This window comes from Loxodonta africana, chromosome 26 (assembly GCF_030014295.1).
Source record: "Loxodonta africana isolate mLoxAfr1 chromosome 26, mLoxAfr1.hap2, whole genome shotgun sequence".
In the NCBI taxonomy this organism is placed as follows: domain Eukaryota; kingdom Metazoa; phylum Chordata; class Mammalia; order Proboscidea; family Elephantidae; genus Loxodonta; species Loxodonta africana.
The window spans coordinates 6648355-6671277 of record NC_087367.1 but is presented as its reverse complement, the minus strand read 5'-3'; the positions used below and the strand labels follow the sequence as shown (position 1 = coordinate 6671277).

Sequence of the window (22923 nt, the reverse complement as noted above, 5' to 3'; positions counted from 1 at the left end):
ATGCCAAGATTCCAGACCAGCCTCCTGGCTCCGTACTCCATGCTCTCTCCTGCGACACTAGCTCCAGTGTGCTTTCCATCTTGAACCACTTGCCATTAAGTGGTTTCCTTTAATCTTTTCTCCAGAGACCCTTTATGGCGCTCAGACCTCTTTCTCTTTTTCCTACATCTGACCTTTAAGGGCTATCTAACCCACCCACACGTAACCTCGCCCGATCGTATTCCTATGTTCCCCTAATTCTTCTTTTCTTTATCGGTAAACTCTCTTATTCTAATCGAGTTCCTCAGCTTTGCACACTTCTCAGGCAAGTAGAAACTGTCTTCTCCTATAGCAACCTCAAATGTCCTACCACTCCAGACCGAGTGGGTGGGGTTACCACTTTGGGACCTCAAAACCATCATCCTTGCCCAACAACTCATCACCAAATCTTTTACTGCCCTCACCGTATCATTACTTTTTTTGTTATTGTTGTTTTTCAAACCATCCACCAGACTTTATTTCTTTATCCTGGGATATATTTCAGCAACTGTATCAAGGTCTGCGTTACCTTCCTGTCTGCAGCTGTATGTTTCACAGATTTCAGCACGCGTGTTGCTGAGCCACAGAACACGACTGTGACTTCCCAGTTCCTTTCCTCTGTACGACTCCACCTCCACGCAGCTTTCTCCAGTAAAAGTACCAGTTCCTCTCCTGTGTCATGCCCCCTTCTCTATCTTTGTACCCGTGTTGCCATATCTCTTGAGTCTATTTTTACCCATGTCTGAGCCTTTAATCACTCAACTCCTCTCCCTTTTCACACAATCAATTATTTCCGGCTATTCTGGAGTTCCTACTCAGCCTAGAACCACAATTAGCCCCTTAAATGCCACCCTTACTTTTAACTTAAGACCACTATGCCATTCTCTGACCACGCCTCACTCGTTAGTGAGAAAGAAAAGGGAACTAACATTGCAGACCTCCTAGCTAGGGAATCTCCCAAGACAATCTCATTTAATACCGTATCTACAGTAGAGGTATTATGTCACTAAGAAACTGAAGTTCACATAGATTAAATAAAAGTCACATAACCAACGACAGGGCCAGAATTAAAATTCCTGTTTGCCTCTAAAACTATGTCCTGCTCTTCCGCTTACTCTCACCCTAAAGGAGGAACAAAGCCTACGTAGCCTTACCACAATTGTGCCATCCACTTCCAAGTAGGCTCTTTCCACTGCCCATCAACCCTTTACTGAAACCTTGCTGTTTTCCTGGTAAATTTCCCGTGATGGCTGTTGTAGATAAATATTCCCTCTTCTCTATTTAAGCGTCCAACTGCAAACTGCTATCACCAGTTCCAACAAATGATGTCTCCTCCAATTTGCCAAAGAAACAAAACCTCCTTGGATTAACTTCTTTCTTCTTATGCATTTCTAGCTCTCAACACATATTCAATGTCTAACCTCCCTAACATTTCCAATTTCTTTCTTTCTATTGGCTTTTCCTCTCACTTTTCAAAGTGACACACGTTTTTTTCTATCTTGAGGAAAAAAGAAATCACCTTCCTCTCTGGCTATCTTCCTGTTTCTTCCTCTTTCACTGGCCTTCTGGAGGAGTAGTTTATGTGTCCATGGACCCACTTCATCCTGCCACCTACTAGTACACCCCTCCCAACTTCCCTGTCTCTGTCAACAGTGTCACCAGTCGCCAGAGTAGCTCAGGCTCCACCTCCACAGAGTCAACTTTATTTGTATGTTTTCTTACTGTCCCAATTATCTTTGGTCTTGCCTTCTAGCATCTCTTATACTCCCTCCGGAACCTAGGCCTTTGTTACCTCAGACTTTCATTACTCTAACAGTGGATGGTCTAACTGATTCTCAGGTTTACTTTCTTTTTGTCAGTCCATTCTGCCTACCACTATCAGATTCATCTTCCTTAAATACCATCCCTGTTAATTCTTGGCTGAAAAGTCTTTACTAGCTCCGTACTTCCTACTACATCAGATCTAAACTTCTTTGCCTGATTTTTAAGACCTTCTATTAGCCGTTGTCCTTGCCTAATCCACTACCTACTCTAGTCAGTCAAAAGATACCATAACATTAAAAAAAAAAAAAAACCCAAACCCGTGGTTGTGGAGTCGATTCCCGCTCATAGTGACCCTATAGAACAGGGTAGGACTGCCCCATAGAGTTTCCAAGGAACGCCTGGTAGAGTTGAACTGCCAACCTTTCAGTTAGCAGCCATAGCTCTTAACCACTATGCCACAGGGTTTAGCAAATACAGTTAACGTCACTGGATTATACACTTAAAAATGGTTAAAATGACAAACTTTTTGTTATATATATTTTACCACACACACACACACACAAAAACCTGATACAATAGATGCCGAAATATAAGGTAAACCTAATGATATAACCCTGGTGGTGTAGTGGTTAAGTGCTACGGCTGCTAACCAAAGGGTCGGCAGTTCAAATCCGCCAGGCACTCCTTGGAATATCTATGGGGCAGTTCTACCTTGTCCTATAGGGTCGCTATGAGTCGGCATCGACTCGACGGCACTGGGTTTTTTTTAAATGAAATAATTAAAATGAAGTGCTTAGGCTAACTTTTAGAGCTACAGACATGCAATAGTCACCTGTCTACATATAATACTCAAATCATTAATTTAGTTAACAAAATACGTTAATTTAGAAACCTTCCCATGTCATGAAATATTTTCACATGCATGTTTAACATTAATCATCATCTTGATCTCCTTTTTTAGTCATTTAAGTTTTCCAGAAAACCCACTCACTTCACAATCATCTGAGATACAGCAGCCACTAGAAACTTTATCTCCAGCTATAATCACCCAGCGGCATGACGTGAGAACAGCTGACTTCTGTTTTTTTTGTAGTAGAGAGGTAAATACAATTTCATTCTCTTAGAGGTACACATCCTTATTCACAATATAATGAATTCATATGCTTGTAAAAATGATTTCTGACACATACAATTATGAGGTAGTGCACCCAAGAATGAGATCTTAAACTGAGCTCAATTTCTTTGCCTCCTTCTTCTGAAGACCTCTTGTGTTCTCTATAAGCGAAACCAGCACCAACTGAGTCTGTGTGAAGCCACTGAACACCCTATGGATACAGTTCTACTCTGACCCACTCGGGGCTGCCACGAGTCAGGATCGACTTCACAGCCACGGGTTGGGTTTGGTTTTCCTGGTTTATAGCCAAAGTGTTTCAGTGCTAAGTGGTTACCTGAGATCTGTGCTCACCAATCAGCTCCACCAGCATGGTCGTGGGACCGCTCTCCAGCAATATTCATTCCCTGAATTTACCATATTTATTTCTACCTCTATGCTTTCACCAATCTTGTTCTCCTCACTCTGAGTCCCACTGTATCACTCAGAACTACATACAATATGACACATCAGAATATGACTTCCACTGCAACAGAAATTTCTGTTTTTTCTTTTCACTACTGAATGTGCACTAGAACAGTATCTGGCCCATTGTCAGGATTTAACAGATATTTGTTTCATGTGCAAATGAGCATTTAATTATATGCTGGCTCATATTTTTCACTGGTATGTATTTTTTTTAAAATAAACCAGAAACAATCTTATTCCTCTTCTGTATCTCTCATCTCACCTGTTGCTGTTAATTGCCATTAACTCATTTCCAACTCAGAGACAGCAGTGTGCAGAGCAGAACTGCTACACAGGTTTTTTCAAGGCTTTTTGACCTTTTGGAAGCAGATCACCAGGCCTGTCTTCCAAGGCATCTCTGGGTGGGTTTGAACTGCCAGCCTTTCAGCTAGTAGTTGAGTGCTTAACTGATCACCTCAGGGACTCCTCATCTTACCTAGCATAGTACTAAGCACAAGAAAGAGGTACTTAAAAATATTCAACCATAGGAAAAGGAGAAAGGAAACTATATAGGAAGACAAATGCTACATTTCAACTAAGATGGTGAAACGGAGACATCAAGAGCTTCCAGACTGTTGAATGGGAACCTAAACTGCTATGAACTTAAACCTTCACTAAAATTACGATAAAATAGTATCTTTTAAAAAATGGCAAAAAAAAAAAAAGAGGCTCTAGATGCCAACAAGTAGAACGCATGTGTGCATGTGCATGAACACACAACTATGGGCTTTGAAATATAAAAAAGAAAACGAGAAGCCTGGTACGAGAGTTACGAATATCCAGAGGTGTTTTCCATTAAGATTATCAAGACATTTTGACTTTTCTTTACTAATGGTGGTAGTTTTTTGAGCTCAAGGCCTTCAACGTATCTTCAAAAAATCTGACAGGACATGTCATTAAAGCATAGCTTTAGTTTAATAAGCCCTCCCTTTCCTTCCTATCCACTGAACCAGGGCTCCTTCTGGCACAGTGGTTAAGAACTCGGCTGCGAACCCAAAGGTCAGCAGTTCGAATCCACCGGCCGCTCCCGAGAAACCCTATGGGGCAGTTCAACTTTGTCCTATAGGGTCACTGTGAGTTGGAATCAATTCGACAGCAACAGGGTTTGGAGGGATGTTTTTTAATTCACTATCGTCTCCTCCTGCCTTGCTCTGGCTTTTATTTTTCAACTGTTGCTCTAAAATGTTTATTTAATCTTTATATTTTCTTCTCTTTCAATGCCTGAAGAAAGACTAACAATTTCCATCAGAACTGAATATACTTGACAGAGGCATTAAAAGTTTAGCTTAGGGGAAAAAAAAAAAATCTTCAGGAATTTCCTCTATACAGTCTTTCATTAGTCCCAAGAGTAGTCATACAAATTCTCTAGAAATACACTCAAAACTGTCTCTCCCGGTAGATGGGTAAATGGAATAATTGATCAAAGGTATATATTCCCTTAATGCTGGAGCACTTTGGTCTGCTATTAAGAAAATATTACTCACCACTATATGCACTGAAGTCTAGACTCCTCTCAAATTATAAACTGCTACTACAGGGCGCAGACAGGAACTCTGGTTCAATTTCACTTTTTAAAAAGCAAAGTACTGTCTCTTAAAGGAGCTTGTAATAATTTTTCTTTCTAAAAATCACACCTCATTACACTGATTGCAAAAATTTGAGACCTTTTGTGGGCCATTTTATTCAGAACACCTGTTATTCTCCTTTTATTAACACTTATTTTCCACCCTTAGAATGTGGCGATAAAACTCAGAAATTAACCTTCAGCAAATTCTTAGGCTTCACAGCAGGCAATGATTTTTCCATTTACATCAACTATATTTTCACTTTCTCACTTCTGTACTATTGCCAGAGCTGTGGGGATGACTTGAAAAACACTCAGAGAAAAAATCAGGATAATAATTTAAAAAGAAAGGAGAAAACAAAATCTAATCACCAGTTGTTTACTAGCAATTTAAGACTTTTAGGGCTCCTTTCTGGTTTCTGAGTTCCACAAAAAAGACAAAGTACTTTATTACCTCTCTCTAGGAAACAGAGTATCAATTCAGAAAACGCTCTAAAGCTATTGTCTTTATTTGAAAAGCAAGCTTTCACAGACATTGAAAGGAGCTTCCAAACCTCTGACTGTTCATCCCTCTCATCTATAAGTCTTTTCAGGTGCAGCGCCATATTTTTCAAGAGGGGTTCTACGTCCTCCTGCGACATGTCAGTCACTTCCATCCACTGTAGGTCGAACACATTTTCCTGATTGTGCGTTACCTTTAGAAAAACAAACAAAACAAACCAAAGCCAATGCTTAAAAACTTATTTCAGTACAATAAAAACATAAAACCCAAATAGGATACCTAAAGGACATCTGACAATAATGATGAAAAGACTTCTACTAAAAATTATTTTAAACTAAACATAATTTTTAAATGAATTCGTATTTATTTTCCAGTCAACAAAAACGAAAATATTTAATTCAAGGCATTCCTAAGGGAAAATAATACTGATGTGCCTGGAAACTGCTTTAACAAAATCAATTGACCTTTTCTTTAGATAAGACTTAATTGTCGTTCTCAAAATATTTTATTTCTTCTTCTTATAGAACCTCCTGAAAATCTACAGAAGAAAAGCTCTATCTTCCCCACTAACAATCCATAGGAAATGCCTATTTAAATTTACTGTACTTGAATTCAAAAGCAAAGAAGAAAAAAATTTCATTATAAAATTTTTAAAAGAATGGAAAAGTTTTATGAGCAAACTACTTATTTCTTGCTTTCCATTTCTTGCTGTGATTCTTATATTTTTCTCTAACTTCCACAATAAAAAGCAAAAATACCGATTCCAAGAGTGATGGCAAGCTTACTAACTTGCAGAACTTAGCATTTATTCAAAATAAAATACAAACCACAAAGCTGGCATAAACAAACATATAAAGGGAGGGTCCGCCAACAGGACTCTCCTGGTAGCGTGCTAATAACATGTACTGTCGACAACAACTCTGACAAGCAGTGGGGCTGGGTAAGTGGTCACTAAGGGAAAAGATGATCTGTGGAACAAAATGTCTTCTAAATAGAGAAAAATCCAAACATTACAAATTTCCACCACTTTCAATTTCTCTCCCTTTTCTTGGTCTTTTTAATCAATATGCAAAATTTTTTACATATTCTAATTCTAAAAAGTCTTATTAAGTACACAAGTCTAAAAGCCCAAGGACAGACGGAAAAACAGCATCTTCTAAAACCAATCTTAGCAAATGTATTTCAGTTATTTGACACTGTAGATTTAAGTTTTTATATGGGTGTTACGAATCATTAATATATTTGTAATTCAACTAATATCATCAATAAAATTATGCTATGTGCATTCATTCAAAAGACTGTCCTGACTTAAGAGTACCGCACTCATGTTTTGAATTACAGGCAGTGTTCCACTTTCTGCTCCTTCCGTTCACTATACCCTTCATTCTATGCTAACAAGGACATATACTTCATTCCTCAAATAACACTTCCTGCCTATGTCCCTGTGGATACATTTGCAGCTAGCTAGCACTGTGCCATACAGAAGAGGATTCATTTAAGGAACTATCTCTAAAAAGCAGGCTCCTTTATATTTAATCTTGCCTATCATTTGACTGTAAATATTTTGGGAGATACGCAAACACACCACAAGGTAACTAAAAGCATACAAATACCGTATACAGGGTATTTACCTCTTGAATATGTGCGGCAACTGCTGCTTTTGTATCAAAATCTAAACCTTGAATTCTTTCAATAAATTCTTCTTTTTTCTGACACTAAAAGAAGTGAATAAAATGATCATTCATACTTTATAGGGTATAGTCCTTAAAATGCTGTCAATAACTAAAAACGCATCAGGCTAAAAAACGTGGCTATGCTCTGAACGGTGGAGTGAAGGTTTTGTGCATTTAAACAGTCTGTCTAATATACTTACCTAACAGAGATAACAATTCAGAAATACTTATTTACACAACAGCAAGGCACTGAAAATCCACACAGTTTTTGTGCTGCAAAGTTCTAAAGCGGAAAACCATTACACAACCCATCTGAGGTCAGTACAATATTAGTATATGAGCTTTACCAACAGAGAAGTAAAGAATCGAGAACTTGTTTCAGGGATGGTAAGCTACTTGCCAAAAAACACAGTGAGTCAGTGGCAGAACTCGGAATACGGCCAAAATGCTCAGTCAGCCCCTGGCTATCACCAAACAACACAGCCTTTCTTCTTGGGAAAAAAAGAAATTTTTAAAGCAATTTTTACTTCTAGCTTACAATTCATTCTCACATCTTCAGCCTATCAATCTTAATAAAAGAAACCTACTTTTGTGGCCTAGTTAAACATTTATAAGGTAATAAATATTTGATTCGTTTCTGAAAATAACAGTTATTGGGGCAAAATTTAAGAATGTGCGTAGCAGTACACACGTAAAAGTGGAATAAAGACAGCAATTCCTTACCGTGTAACTTTTTTAAAGCTTTATTTAAAAATATCAGAATGCAAACCTCATTTTCTCTCTAGTCGGTATTAACAATTTAGCATGCATCTTAACCTCTGCCTCCATCTACATCTCTGAAGTTACACTGCAGTCCAACTGTTGGAATAACTGTTTTTGCAGCCATCAAATGAGAAGTGCAGACAGACAGCGCTGCCTTGTACTGCTCAGATGCGGCTCACGGGCCAACTACTAAACCACGAGTGGAGACAATGCACTCACAAAAAGAAAAACTGGCTCTTTGATCATTAAGAAACTTAGCAAAGCTGTTTTATAGTCAATGCCTATATTATATTAAATTGCAACACTATCTCTATTGCCATAAAATTCAACTAATTAAACATATTTCCATCAGCAAGAAAGTGGTCTATCCAATAAAAACAAGATTATTATTAAGATGATATGATGTCTAAAACTAAATTACTAAGAATGTATAATTTCTGTGACTAGGAAGTTAGAGTTTTGGGGGGAATGGGATGTGCGTTACTGAGTTTAATATTTGTCAGGACTAGTAAGAATTAAGACTATTTTCTGATTGTACATTTGCAGTATAACAAACTTTTCAGTTACGGTAACCCCAATTTATAATCTAATTCTTCTAAAATTGTTCACCTACACATAGATTCTCAGCCCATCAGAATATAAAATGCCAGGTTCATAATGACTGTAACTCACTGACTATCCCCCAGGTCTGCTGCCACATCTTTTCTGCTTTCAGTTTGAGCCAAACAGATACACTTCCCTTTTCTACGCCCCTTACACTACCTTCAAGAGTTCACCCTTTAGCACAGTCTCAACACAAATCAATGAGGATTCTTCCTTTACCCTTAACACGCCCACAATTTCTACTAAATCTCGCCTTTATTTGAACTCTGAAAGTCTAAAAAATCCTGGCAATGTTTCATAACTTAGGCTTTCTTAAAGACTGTAGAATGAATTTCATACAATATTAAAAGATAAAAGAGAAAGACTGTCAAGATAGAGAAAAGATTCAAACTTTGAAGATGAAGAATCAGACCAAATGTTCCGCATCTGCACTAGCCAATGCAGCAATCACCAGCTACATGTGGCTCCTGAGCACCTGAAATGGAGCTGGTACAACTGAGAAACTGAAGTTTTCGTCTTATTTAATCATCCGTAGGCTAAATTAGGAGCCCTGGTGGTGCTGTGGTTAAAGCTCAGCTGCTAACTGAAAGGTCTGTGGTTCGAACCCACCAGCTGCTCTGCGGGAGAAAGATGTGGCAGTCTGCTTCGCTAAAGATGACAGCCTTGGAAGCCCTATAGGGCAGTTCTACGGTGTCCTATAGGGTCACTATGAATGGGAATCAACTCAACAGCAAGGATTTAACCTAAATTCAAACAGCCACATGTGGCTAGTAGCTACTGTGCTCAATAGCCTCACTCTAGGGCACAGGAAAAGTCTGGTGTCAAAACTGGACATATCAATTTTAATTCCAGCTATAAAGCTTCCTGTGAAGACAAAATAATCATCAGAAAACTTCCTTCCACTTAAAATTAAGCTCTCTTTTATCTTCATATCAAGTTCTCTAAGTGTTGTGGGCATTAAGATCATTTCTAATGCTATTATAGCAACTGATTCCTATACAAGCAGGTTACCGTATCATAAGACTAGGATATATGGGACACAGGAAAAAGCAGAAAGGTTATTTGGGTGAGGAGTGTAGGCAGAACTGCACTAACCCTAATGTTCTATGCTTTCCACCAAAACCAAACCAAACCCGCTGCCATCGAGTCAATTCCGACTCATACTTTCCACCAGAGATTAAATTCTTAATGTATTATTCTTCAAATTCCTCCTATTTTCACTCAGCACTTTCAATGCTCTCTCACCTTAAAGAAAAAAGACATAGCTATGTGGAAACACTACACTAAAATAGAGAGGGTACCCCAAACAAGCTATTAAACAAGAAATAATGCAACGAGAAACACGTTATGGTGCTTCCAGTAAGGTTAATGTCTAAACAGATTATAGTTCTATCAAAGACCAAGATAAGCCACAAAGAAGAAATAAAAATGGAAAAATTAAAATTCCCTCTTTAAACTGAGCTACATTTTCTATTTTTATGCACTCTCAGATAAAGAGCCAGAAGTTGGGCTATTGTTTTATTTGCCAAAAAAGTAATACATCAAAGTTCTAAATGCTTTTAAGATGCTTCATAGATAATTGGTAAGTAAACAATAGATTTTTTAAAAAGTGACCAAGTTCAAAACTGATTTTCAGAATCAAATACTGATGTTGAAACTGCTTCTGAGGGTATACATAAAGGTCAATATTTTAATTCCAATCACACTTGACATGCTGTTATTTTCAGCACTACCCAACCTGGCCAAAATCCAAAATAAGCAGTATTTCTGAAAAGTGACATAAAGCCTGAATTCTGCTGAAAAAGGGCAAATAGGTCTTAGAAGAAAGAAACTTTCAAACAACATATACTGCAGAAATTTTTCCTCCTCTTGAGAACGCTTTAGCTTGGGGAATCTCTTGACTATCTCAGGGCTGGGGTGAAGTGTCATGCCATCTCTGAGAACCGAAGCTGATCCTTAGAGTTTGGCTCCGGAGATTTGTGCTATCCACTGTGCTAGCCACTGAAAAAGACTCTGGAAGGATTTTTTAGTCAGTCAGTAATGAAAATACCCAAGCCCTGGCCTTGGATATAACTTAAAAGTTTTCTTCACGTTCAAAGTCAGTCTTGTGGCTTCTATTTCTTTAATTATAATTTGTTCTGTGAGGTAAGGTCTTTGAAGAATGGTTAACTTTTCTGTTCTCAAATGCTGCTTCCTTTTAAGAATTTCCTCACTTTTTCTTCAAAAGAAGAAATGATCGTTTATTAAATTTCCCAATGCTCTCTTGCTTTTGTATTTCTTTTAATGAATATAATATCTTTGGAAATCTGTGACCCACTGAACTCTTAGATTCTAGTATTGTTCCAGCAAACTTTATCTTGCCATCTCTATCTATGTATCACAAGTAGAAGAGCTAAACCCAGGTGTGGAAAAGTACATGTATGCCACTTACTTATGTATCACACTAAACATTCGCGTTTGCGCCTGCTCAACTACCAGCAGGCCTGGCAGATTTCCTGTAACAGAGATCACGTTCTACAAGGTGTTCAAACATACTAGTTGCTGACTGCGTCCCTTAATAGCTTCTTGTCCTCGAAGTACATTTTGGTTCTTCAGTATCAACAAAGATTTCCAGTTGTTCACATAGTCACAAGTAAAGGCTGACAGAACATTTTGATTTTTTTACACATTTGACATTAGCACTGTTGTCAGGTGATGCTGAATCGGTTCCAACTCAATAGCAGCCCCATGGACAACGGAAGGAAACGCTGCCTGGTCCTGCGCCATCCTCACAATCACTGCTATGTTTGAGCCCACTGCTGAAGCCACTGTGTCAATCCATCTCACTGAGGGTCGTCTTCTTTTTCACTGACCCTTTACCTTTTTTTTTTTTTGTTACCAAGCATGATGCCCTTTTCCAGGGACTGGTCCCACCTGCTAACAAGTCCAACGTGTGGAAGACACGTTAGCACTAGTGGCTCCCAGATGCCTACATGATGAAATCTAAACTCTAAATGTGGCAAGTCTAGTCCTTCACAGCCTGATCGCTGTCAATTTTCCAGCCTAATCTGTTTCCATCTATGTGACATTCCAGCCATACTTGATATTCCCTGAACAAATTGTTTTCTCAACATCTCTGCTCTCATTTCAAATATTACCTCCTCAAAGGACTTCCTGGACACTACAAGCTGACTTATGGCAATACTTCTTCTTCGTACCAATGTACCTTGCATGATGGTAATCATCAACTAGTACTGTTATTGTTTAGTCTGTCTGCCTCTAAAATTTAAACTTCTTGAGCTTTTAATCTTTTTTCTAAAACCCGTGTCCTTTAGTACAACACCTGGCACACAGGAAGCATGAAAAAAATCCAGTCAGTAACATTTTAAAATGCAGAATGAGCTAGTATTTCTCAAAACTGGACCTTTCCTCCTTTCTTGGTAGATATACCATTCTAACACTGCAATACATGAAAAATTTCAAGGACTTTCAAGTAAAAAAAAGAAACTGCAACGACGACAAAGACTGGTTTCCAAGTTTCTTGATAAGCTCATTTCACATGAAAAACCAAGGTCTGACAACTTTTTATCTCCTCATTTAAAAAAAAATCTTGAATGATGTTGACACAGGTTAGGATGATGGCCTTCTTGAGTCATCTCTGTTTTCCAGAATTGATAAAACCTGTCCTCTCTTACTTTGAAAAAAATAAGCCTGTGTGTATTTACTGTCTTCAGTCCCAAATAAATTTGCTACTTTGGGTTCTGGACATTTTCCAAACTTACGACGACAGATTATTCTCTGCTGACTCCAGCCACAGCTCTCTGGAGTCACTCTCACATTACTAATGTTTTTGTCTGTTGGCTCTTTGTATTATTCCCCTTAAGTTAAAAAAATGGTAAGGTTAACAAGCTTCTCTGCTCAACCTCAAAATTTATCTTTACACTGCCCTGTTCTCTCTAACCATCTCAAAATCAAATTTGTTTTCCAGCTTACTTTCCAATGACACATCCATACATATTTCCATTCTATGCCTTCTTATAGCTTCGCTCACCCAAATACCCTTCCTTCCTTTTTTCAATAACCATATGAAATAACATCAATCTTAAAAATCCTTTCCAGATTATATGACTCTAATCCAAAAATTAACAAACCAAACCCGATGCTGTCAAGTCTATTCCGACTCATAGCGACCCTACGGGACAGAGTAGAACTGCCTCATAAGGCTTCCAGGGAGCAGCTGGTGGATTTGAACTGCTGACCTTTGGTTAGCAGCCAAGCTTTTAACCACTGAGCCCTTTTAACATCAATAGAAAACCTTGTTTTCATTTCATGTGTTTTTACTGTAGAACTATTTTAGAAGGCAGACTTCTTATGAGGCCAGCCTATGTGTACATTACTTTGTTTTATGCAGTATTTGATTTCATGCATCAATAAGAAGGAATTTACATATCTGATGTTATAATAATTGGTGATTTCTGAGCATGGTTTCATTAACTAGTTTTAAGGAAAATATACCCACTACATAATTCTACTTTACTTCACTAGTAAAGTAAAATGATAGAAGCTGTTTTAAACATGAATATCAAGTCATTCAAGTGTAGAGCCATCTTGGTAAAATTCTTCAGGAAACACCTATTGGCAGAACTGGCAGAACCTGGCTTGGTTAACCTCTGCTTTGTCAGAAGAAGGAGCAGCAAGCATCTCATCTTCATTTTCCAGCATCTGGAAGGCTATGACGTGAGTTCCAGAATACAGGAAAGTGGGGGTGAAGATCCTACGGTCCAGTTCTGTTGTTGTTGCTCTTACAGATGGTAATAACAATAGTTTCTTTAGTATTCTGAGGTTTTGCCTGGAGAACATAGGATTATTTTCAAGCCTTGAGAACTAATGAGATTTGCCCTGCTAGATTTTAGACTTGCTTAAGACCCTGACCCCTTCTCTCCTTCTGATTTCTCCCTTTTGAAATGGGCATGTCTACCTTGTGCCTATCCCACCACTGTACTTTGGAAGCAGGTAATTTGTATTCTGGGTTTCAAAGGTCCACAGGTAGAGAGGAAGTTTGGCCCAGGATGTGCAAAATATACCGAGTCTCACCCATACTTGATTGAGCTGATTCAGAAGGTGAAGCAGAGTTGATACTGAATGAGTTAAGACTTTGGGGGATGATATGATAGAGTGAATATGTTTTTGTACATAAGAACATGAATTTTGGGAGGTCAAAGGGTGGAATGTTCTGAATTGAACTGCATCCGTCCAACACATGTTAATTCCTGTGTGGATGTGATCCTGTTTGGAAATTAGTTTTTCTTTTGTTATGTTAATGAGGCAACACCAGCGTGGGGTAGATCCTAAACCTAATCAACTATGAGTTACAAAAAAGATCAGAACAGACACAGTGACACGCACACAGGGAAAGAGGGGACAGATGACAGAGACAGACGCATATACGGGGATCGCTGGCAGCTACTAGAAGCTGAAATAGACAAGCAAGGACCCCCACTGAAAACCGCACCCTGAATTCAGACTTCCAGCCTTCTGAACTGAGATAAAATAAGTTTCTGTTCCATTAAGGCACCCACCCACGTTATTCGTATTACAGCAGCACTAGGTAACTAAGACAGTTATTGAGATAAAACTATTAAGAAGTACTTACCTGAACTGCACAACCCAGTAAAAGTAAAAGCAGCTTTTTAACTTCTTCTGTGCCTTGCTCTGAAATAAAAACAATGACTAAATATAACATTTTGCTCTATTTCAACTCTCATTTTTATTATGTTGAGGTAACGGTTCCTAGAGATAATATTCACAACAACTTGACCAAAGGATTAAGTCTATAAGGAAATACAGTCAAGAATTCAGAAAAGCCAACGAGTGAGTGTGTGTGTGTGTGTGCGTGCGTGTGTGTGTGTGTCCCCTCATGCACTGTGGAAATGGGCAGGGACCTCGGTTTTGAAGGGTGGTACAGATCAAACAGGCTTCAGGTCCTGTGCAGTAAGCATCCTAACTGTAAATCCATCCCCTTTCCATAAGTGAGCATACTATACCAGCTTACCAAATTATGCACTGTGTTGATACAAAGACGTGCCACAGTCAGCCAAAATGGTTCCTAACAGATCTGGCTCTTTTTAGGCCTATTAGTGTTTCCTTTCTAAAATACAAATCTTACGTGATTCATCTACCAATAAAATTTAAATGGCTTTCCACCATGTAGATTCATGAAGATCAAAACCTTAAACGTCTGCTGCAGTGAGGCTAGTAAAACAAATGTACATAACGAGTTGGATGGAAGTTAACGTCTATAACAGAAATGGAGAGGGCGTGCTGTGTTCAACAGCACCCAATTCAGATTTTTTTAAACGCATCCAACCAGCCAAAAAGAAATCACTTCTTTGGGCTAGAATTTCACCATCAGGCCACCCCTGTCTATGATAAAGTCCAAATTCTCTTCTCAGACATTTCTTCCTACTCTCCCTGAAACAACCACCTTTCTAGCTACACCGTGCCACGCTAATTACCATTCCCCAAATACACATACATATACACTCCTCTGCCTGAGCTTCTGCTGCTGCCTCTATCTGTCTGTCTCCCACCACCCTTACCCCTAGTGAGCAGGACTAATCACATACATATACACTCCTCTGCCTGAACTTCTGCTGCTCCCTCTGTCTGTCTGTCTCCCACCGCCCTTACCCCTGGTGAGCACGACTAATCACATACATATACACTCCTCTGCCTGAACTTCTGCTGCTCCCTCTATCTGTCTGTCTCCCACCACCCTTACCCCTAGTGAGCAGGACTAATCACATACATATACACTCCTCTGCCTGAACTTCTGCTGCTCCCTCTGTCTGTCTGTCTGCCACCACCCTTACCCCTAGTGAGCAGGACTAATCACATACATATACACTCCTCTGCCTGAACTTCTGCTGCTCCCTCTGTCTGTCTGTCTGCCACCGCCCTTACCCCTAGTGAGCAGGACTAATCACATACATATACACTCCTCTGCCTGAACTTCTGCTGCTCCCTCTGTCTGTCTGTCTCCCACCGCCCTTACCCCTAGTGAGCAGGACTAATCACATACATATACACTCCTCTGCCTGAACTTCTGCTGCTCCCTCTGTCTGTCTGTCTGCCACCACCCTTACCCCTAGTGAGCAGGACTAATCACATACATATACACTCCTCTGCCTGAACTTCTGCTGCTCCCTCTGTCTGTCTGTCTCCCACCGCCCTTACCCCTAGTGAGCAGGACTAATCACATACATATACACTCCTCTGCCTGAACTTCTGCTGCTCCCTCTGTCTGTCTCCCACTGCCCTTACCCCTAGTGAGCAGGACTAATCACATACATTACACTCCTCTGCCTGAGCTTCTGCTGCTCCCTCTGTCTGTCTGCCACCACCCTTACCCCTAGTGAGCAGGACTAATCACACACATATACACTCCTCTGCCCGAACTTCTGCTGCTCCCTCTGTCTGTCTGTCTCCTACCGCCCTTACCCCTAGTGAGCAGAACTAATCACATACATACACACTCCTCTGCCTGAACTTCTGCTGCTCCCTCTGTCTGTCTGCCACCACCCTTACCCCTAATAAGCAGGACTAATCACGTACATATACACTCCTCTGCCTGAACTTCTGCTGCTCCCTCTGTCTGTCTGTCTTCCACCGCCCTTACCCCTAGTGAGCAGGACTAATCACATACATATACACTCCTCTGCCTGAACTTCTGCTGCTCCCTCTGTCTGTCTCCCACCGCCCTTACCCCTAGTGAGCAAGACTAATCACAATCCTAGGCACAGTTCTAACATCTCAGGGTAGTCTCCCCTGACCCAACCACCAATGGTCCCCAACCCTCACTAATCTGCCAACTTTAAGAATAATAAATTGCTCCACATTTTATATGGCTTAACATTTGGTACAAGGAGGCCTGGTGGAGCAATTTTTAAGCATTTGGCTGCTAACCAAAAGGTCAATGGTTTGAACCCACCAGCGGCTCTGCAGGAGAAAAGACTTAGTGATCTGCTCCCGTAAAGATTACAGCCTAGGAAACCCTATGGGGCAGTTCCATGCTGCCCTATGGGGTCCGTATGAATCTGAATTGGCTCGACAGCACACAACGACAACAACACTTTGTACATATCCCTATTCTGTGTTACTTATTACATGGTTTCCAGTAATCTGTAATCTCTCACCAAACCACAAGATCCTCAGAGTATGGGCCATTTCCTCATATCCCTGGTCCCTAAAACTCAGTAGGCACTTAATAAATGCAGGTGGGTTTGAAAATAATTACACCCCAGATTATTTCTAAAGATTATTTAAACTTCTAATTCACCCCACCTACTTGATAGCTTGCTCTATAAATATAGCTGCTTGATTTTAGATTTTATTTGGGTTTTAGTTTTCGTTTGTTTTGACTTAGCATAGGGATAGGGGTTGGAGAAGATATATTCGATTCAGATTACATGTACCCTATAATAAGCCCACTGGTAAAACTTTAGGTAGCTGCTAATTTCCCAAGTGTTCAAAAATTAAAACTCAGAACATGTCACATTTAAAATCTCATAAAGGGCAGAAATATTTGAAGAAAGTCATTTAAATGATCGAAGAAACTGCTTCTCATCTTTGTATGCAGAAATGGTATAGTATAAATTAAGATATTAATCAATCAGAAAACCTGAAATTCAAACAACTTTTGCAACGGTAAAAACCAAAAACCTGCTGCCATCTTGCCATGGTAGGTAGTAGTGCACGCATAGAAACCTGGATATTATATCAAAACCATTTCTTTTGTAAGGTTATAGTTCTTTAGCCTCATAATTCCATCGTTATCTTCTGTAGTTGTCAGTAATGAGACACTAAAACCGCGTACAGAAATGAGCCAGTTTAGGAGAGCAGGAAAGAACACTGGAGTGAATGTAGAACGTGTGTCTGGCCCCACCTACAACCCGCAAATATTCTAAGTTTCTTATCTCTCTCCAAATGGAACACCACCTCCAATCGTCCCTACAGAGTTGTCAATTAATGTAAATGAGCAAGCTCTTGGTAAACACCAGAGTGTTATACAAAGACAAGACGCCGTTATCATATTACGCTTATTTTAATACTTACGAGAAAAGGGGTTTTTGCCGATGATTAAGACCACAAAGACAAAACGCTGTTATCATGTTACGCTTATTTTAATACTTACCAGAAAAGGGGTTTTTGCCGATGATTAAGACCACAAAGACAAAACGCTGTTATCATGTTACGCTTATTTTAATACTTACCAGAAAAGGGGTTTTTGCCAATGATTAAGACGTTTGGCAATGACATCATGATCAGCTGCTGCAAAGTCTCCTGTAAAAAGACACTCCATGGTTGTTACATGGTTAACGCTGACTTTGTCATAACTCACCAAGCTATAACATAAGATTTGCATACTTCTCTTAGGTATGTTTTACTTCAATTAAAATGTTTACAAAAATAAAGGGGGAAAAGAAAGATATCTAAGGTCTTGGAACACACTGTACCTACCATCACAACCCCTGACAGTGATCTGCTGCAGAGTCTGGGAGGAACCAGACACAAGGCTGATGGGTGCCATGGGATGTTACTGAAGCTTTGTAAGATTATAAAAATAACTAACAGTTTTTTTACAAACTGGCTCCAACTGTGTGTTCATAGACAATTAGTTGGTAAGGAATGTTTCTGAAAGTACTCAACTCTTTTTAAATCATCTTATGTTTAATACTATGACGAGGAAGCAAATGCCCATGAAAAGTTAACCTGCAGTGCATTTTAAAGTTGTATAATTCTAGATCCACTGCAGCATTTTCCCATAGCCAGTGGGCTGCAGGATACCATATGCTCATTAGATTTAACCTTTTATCTATAATTCTTTGTGATAACATAGTAGAAGGTTTTAAAAGTGTTTTTTTTTCAGCATATGTACTGGCTCTTTAAAAACTATCACAAAAAATACACATTTAAAGAAAAGTGCACATATTCAACATGTGTATCATGTTAGTAAATATACTTAAAAATATGAAGACTAAGTGTCAAAAATTGCTAAAATTACTCACTCCAAAGATCTACACCAAGTCTGGGTATTTAACAAATTTTCTGCTGAAAAGCAAGTTACCTCAAGGTAGAATATGCTATAACTAAATATGCATGATCTAAGTAAACTTAAAAGAAATACATTTGTAATTCATTTTAAAGCTTAGTCTTTTTACCTTGAAGCAAAACAACAAGGACTAAGATGTAAACTAAAACCACAATGAGAATCCCACTTCTGTGCGCTATCTAGAATGTACAAATGTAGAGACACAGAAGTTTATGAGCAGCTACCCGGGCTGGAAGGAGGGGGAACGGGAGTTACTGCTGAGGGGTGCTGAGTTTCTGCTGGGGCTGATGGAAAACTTGGGGGAACGAATGTGGTGATGGCAGCACGACATGGTGAGAGTAATGAGTGTCACCAACTTGTGCACTTAAAAACAGTTACAGTGGCAAACTTTCTGTTATATACATTTTACCATAATAAAATTAGGAAAAAACTATGAGGACCACCATTTTACATATTTAAAAGAAATTATAAACAAATATATATGTATATATATATATATAAAAGCAGTGTTCTGTCTATATTCTACCTAGCCGCGACAAAAATCAGAATGAAGAACTTTTAAATTCACCCTCAGAAGAGAAGCTTTAAATTTTAAGAGATCCTGAATTATTAGAAAAAGCTTACCTCAATCTGAAAACTTCAAAGATAAAAGATAATAGTCATTTACACCACTTATTTTGGGTAACATGAGTAATGACTGACAAATCAAGTAGGAACCATCAACACATTTCCAAAGCAATTTGTTTTATCAATTTATCCTGCAACACCTCATGTTAACACATTACGTGTTATATGCACAACCGCCCACAAGGAGAGTAATCTTTACTACAGTCCACCAGCCTTTTCTCCACCCTCCTGCGCAGCTGGCTCCCACTTCCCGCCTACTCTGTCTGCCATGTTTTGTACTAACTCAATCTTCCCACAAAGGTGAAAGCAATCTGATATGTACTTTCAACATATGGTTTCATCAAAGACTTCATGTGTTAATAAAGTTTAACCTTTACGCTATAAAGTTTAAATACATTTGAACAACTCAAATTACTATACCCAAAAACCAAACCCAGTGCTGCTGAGTCAATACTGACTCACAGCGACCCTATAGGACAGAGCAGAACTGCCCCACAGAGTTTCCAAGGAGCGCTTGGCGGATTTGAACTGCCAACCCTTTGGTTAGCCACCATAGCACTTAACTACTACACCACCAGGGTTTCCCAAATTACTACAATAAACTGTTAAATTCAAAACCTACTTCCATGTCATCTAAAAATGTACAGTGGAATCCAAATGCCTAGTATAGTGCACTCTGATGGAGTGCAGTCTAAATGCCTGGGCTTAAATTTCAGCTCTGTGACTTACTAGGCATGGGACTTTTGTGGGGAGCGGAGGAAGTGAAACAAAAATACAAAGACTTAAAAATGATGATGATTATTAAACATTCCTGTTAATGGGAAAAGCTTACCTTTATCTTATTTCCAAGTATTAATTTTAAGTTATGTCAGAAAGTGCTAATATTAGGTAATAAAGCAGCTACATGTGACACAAAAAGATTATTCTAAATTCTCTACTTAGTTCCCTTATGGCTTCTTCGGAAACCCTGGTGGCGCAGTGGTTAAGTGCTATGGCTGTCAACCAAAAGTTCGGCACTCCTTGGAATCTCTATGGGGCAGCTCTACTCTGTCCTGTAGGGTTGCTATGAGTTGGAATAGAGGAGGATTCCAGCTGTAATTTTGTAAACATTCCTTTTATTTCTATACTCCAATCTTACAAATCTCATTAAAAAAAATACAAGACATAAAAGAGATTGGAGGCTTTAAAAACTGACCGCTGTTAAGGCTCTACTATATCATTCCATGGAAACCCCCGTGGCGTAGTGGTTAAGTGCTACGGCTGCTAACCAAAAGGTCAGCAGTTCAAATCCACCAGGCGCTCCTTGGAAACTCTATGGGGCAGTTCTACTCTGTCCTATGAGGTTGCTATGAGTCGGAATCGACTTGATGGCAATGGGTTTGGTTTTAGGTTTTTTATAACATTCCACATTCCCCATATTTCACCTAGTTTAAAGATGTTCACCAAAGATGTTAACGAAAAAGGAAAAAGAATACATAAATGAGCCCTAGACAAATCTGAAGTTAATAACAGGAACCAATCAGTTGATGGGCTAAAGATGATAATATATAAACTACTGAAGTTCATGAACTCGTAAAGACACTCCAATTTGTCACTGAAGTGATAAGAAACCTATAAGAAATTTTATGAAGAAAGACTTCTAGCAATACAACTGAAAAACGAGGAGAAAGTTTTGAGAAAACCAGGACAATCATTCACTCAACAAATATCTTTTGGCGTGTCTATCATCTGCCACCCCCACGCATCTGTCAGTTTGTTTTACTGTGGTGGCTTGCGTGTTGCTGTGATGCTGGAAGCTATGCCACCGGTATTCAAATACCAGCAGGGTCACCCGTGGTGGACAGGTTTCAGCTGAGCTTCGAGACTAAGACAAACTAGGAAGAAGGACCCAACAGTCTACTTCTGAAAAGAATTAGCCAGGGAAAACCTTACAAATAGCAGCAGAACACTGATATTGAGCCGGAAGATGAGCCCCTCAGGTTGGAAGGCACTCGAAATACAAATGGGAAAGAGCTGCCTCCTCAAAGTAGAGTCGACTTTAATGACGTGGATGGAGTCAAGCTTTCGGGACCTTCATTTGCTAATGTAGCACAACTCAAAATCAGAAGAAACAACTGCAAACATTCATGAATAATCAGAACCTAGAACGTATGAAGTACGAATCTGGGAAAACTGTAAAGCGCCAAGAATGAAACGGAATCCGTAAACATCAATATCCTAGGCATTAGTGAGCTGAAATGGACTGGTATCGGTCACGCTGAATCAGACAATCATACGGTCTACCACGCCGGGAATGCCAACTCAAAAAGGAACGGCATTGCATCCGTCGTCAAAAAGAACATTTCAAGACCTATCCTGAAGTACAATGCTGTCAGCGATAGGATAATATCCACACGCCCACAAGGAAGACTAATTTAAACGACTATTATTTACACACCAACCAATAAAGCCAAAGATGAAGAAAGTGAAGATTTTTACCAACTACTGCAGTCTGAAATTGATCAAACATGCAATCAGGATGCACTGATAATTACTGGTGATTGGAATGAGAAAGTTGGAAACAAAGACGAAGGATCAGTAGTTGGAAAATATGGCCTTGGTGACAGAAACGATGCTGGATGACTGAATTTTGCAAGACTAACGACTTCTTCACTGCAAATGCCTTTTTTCACCAACATGAACAGTGACTACACACATGGATCCTGCCAATGGAATACACAGGAATTAAATCAACCACATCTGTGGAAAGAGATGATGGAAAAGCCCAATTATCATCAGTCAGAACAAGGCCAGGGACGGACTGTGGATCAGACCATCGATTACTTGTATGTAAGTTCAAGTTGAAACTGAAGAAAATTAGAACAAATCCATGAGAGCCAAAGTATGACTTTGAGTACAGCCCACCTGAATTTAGAGACCATCTCAAGATGCACTGAACACTATCACTGAAGACCAGACAAGTTGTGGAAGGACATCCTACATGAAGAAAACAAGAGGTCATTAAAAACACAAGACAGATTGCCCCAGGACAGGAATCATTCCCAAAGCCAACTCTTCAGACATGGACTGGACTGGACGATGGGTTAGAGAGGGATGCTGGCGAGGAGTGAGCTTCTTGGATCAGGTGGACACTTCAGACTATGTTGGCATCTCCTGCCTGGAGGAGAGATGAGAGGGTGGAGAGGGTTAGAAGCTGGCGAAATGGACTCGAAAAGAGAGAGTGGAGGGAGAGAGCGGGCTGTCTCATTAGGGGGAGAACAATTGGGAGTGTGTAGGAAGGTGTATATGGGTTTTTGTGTGAGAGACTGACTTGATTTGTAAACTTGCACTTAAAGCACAATAAAAATTATTAAAAAAAAACAAACCTCAAGAGAGAAAGAAAAGGACCTAAACGGATATCAGAAGAGACTCTGAAACTTGCTCTTGAACGTCGAGAAGCTAAAGCAAAAAGAAAATATGATGGAGTAAAAGAGCTGAACAGAAGATTTCAAAGGGCAGCTGAAGAAGACAAAGTATTATGATGACATGTGCAAAGACCTGGAGATAGAAAACCAAAATGGAAGAACACACTCAGTATTTCTCAAGCTGAAATAACTAAAGAAAAAATTCAAGCCCTGAGTTGGAATAGTGAAGGATTCCATGGGAGAAGTATTAAACGATGCAGAAAGCATCAACAGAAGATGCAAAGCCTACACAGAGTCA

The 22923-nt window shown here is 39.4% G+C and overlaps 1 protein-coding gene across 24 annotated transcripts in view; it reads right to left on the bottom strand.

Annotated features, from left to right (window-relative positions):
* Positions 1-22923, bottom strand: part of CCDC88A (coiled-coil domain containing 88A) — a 134557-nt gene that overhangs the window by 71424 nt on the left and 40210 nt on the right. For 23 of the 24 annotated variants that reach the window (XR_010319468.1, XR_010319467.1, XM_064277051.1 and 20 more), the window contains exons 4-7: positions 17756-17825; positions 14137-14195; positions 7098-7181; positions 5519-5659 (exon numbers count right to left, since the gene is read on the bottom strand). Coding sequence is in view for 22 of the 24 variants with exons in the window: in XM_064277051.1 (XP_064133121.1) it covers positions 5519-5659; positions 7098-7181; positions 14137-14195; positions 17756-17825 (354 nt within the window). In the remaining 2 variants the exon portion in view is untranslated. Of the gene's footprint in view, positions 1-5518; positions 5660-7097; positions 7182-14136; positions 14196-17676; positions 17702-17755; positions 17826-22923 lie in introns of those variants that run through there. The other variant, XM_064277059.1, reaches the window with a different exon arrangement.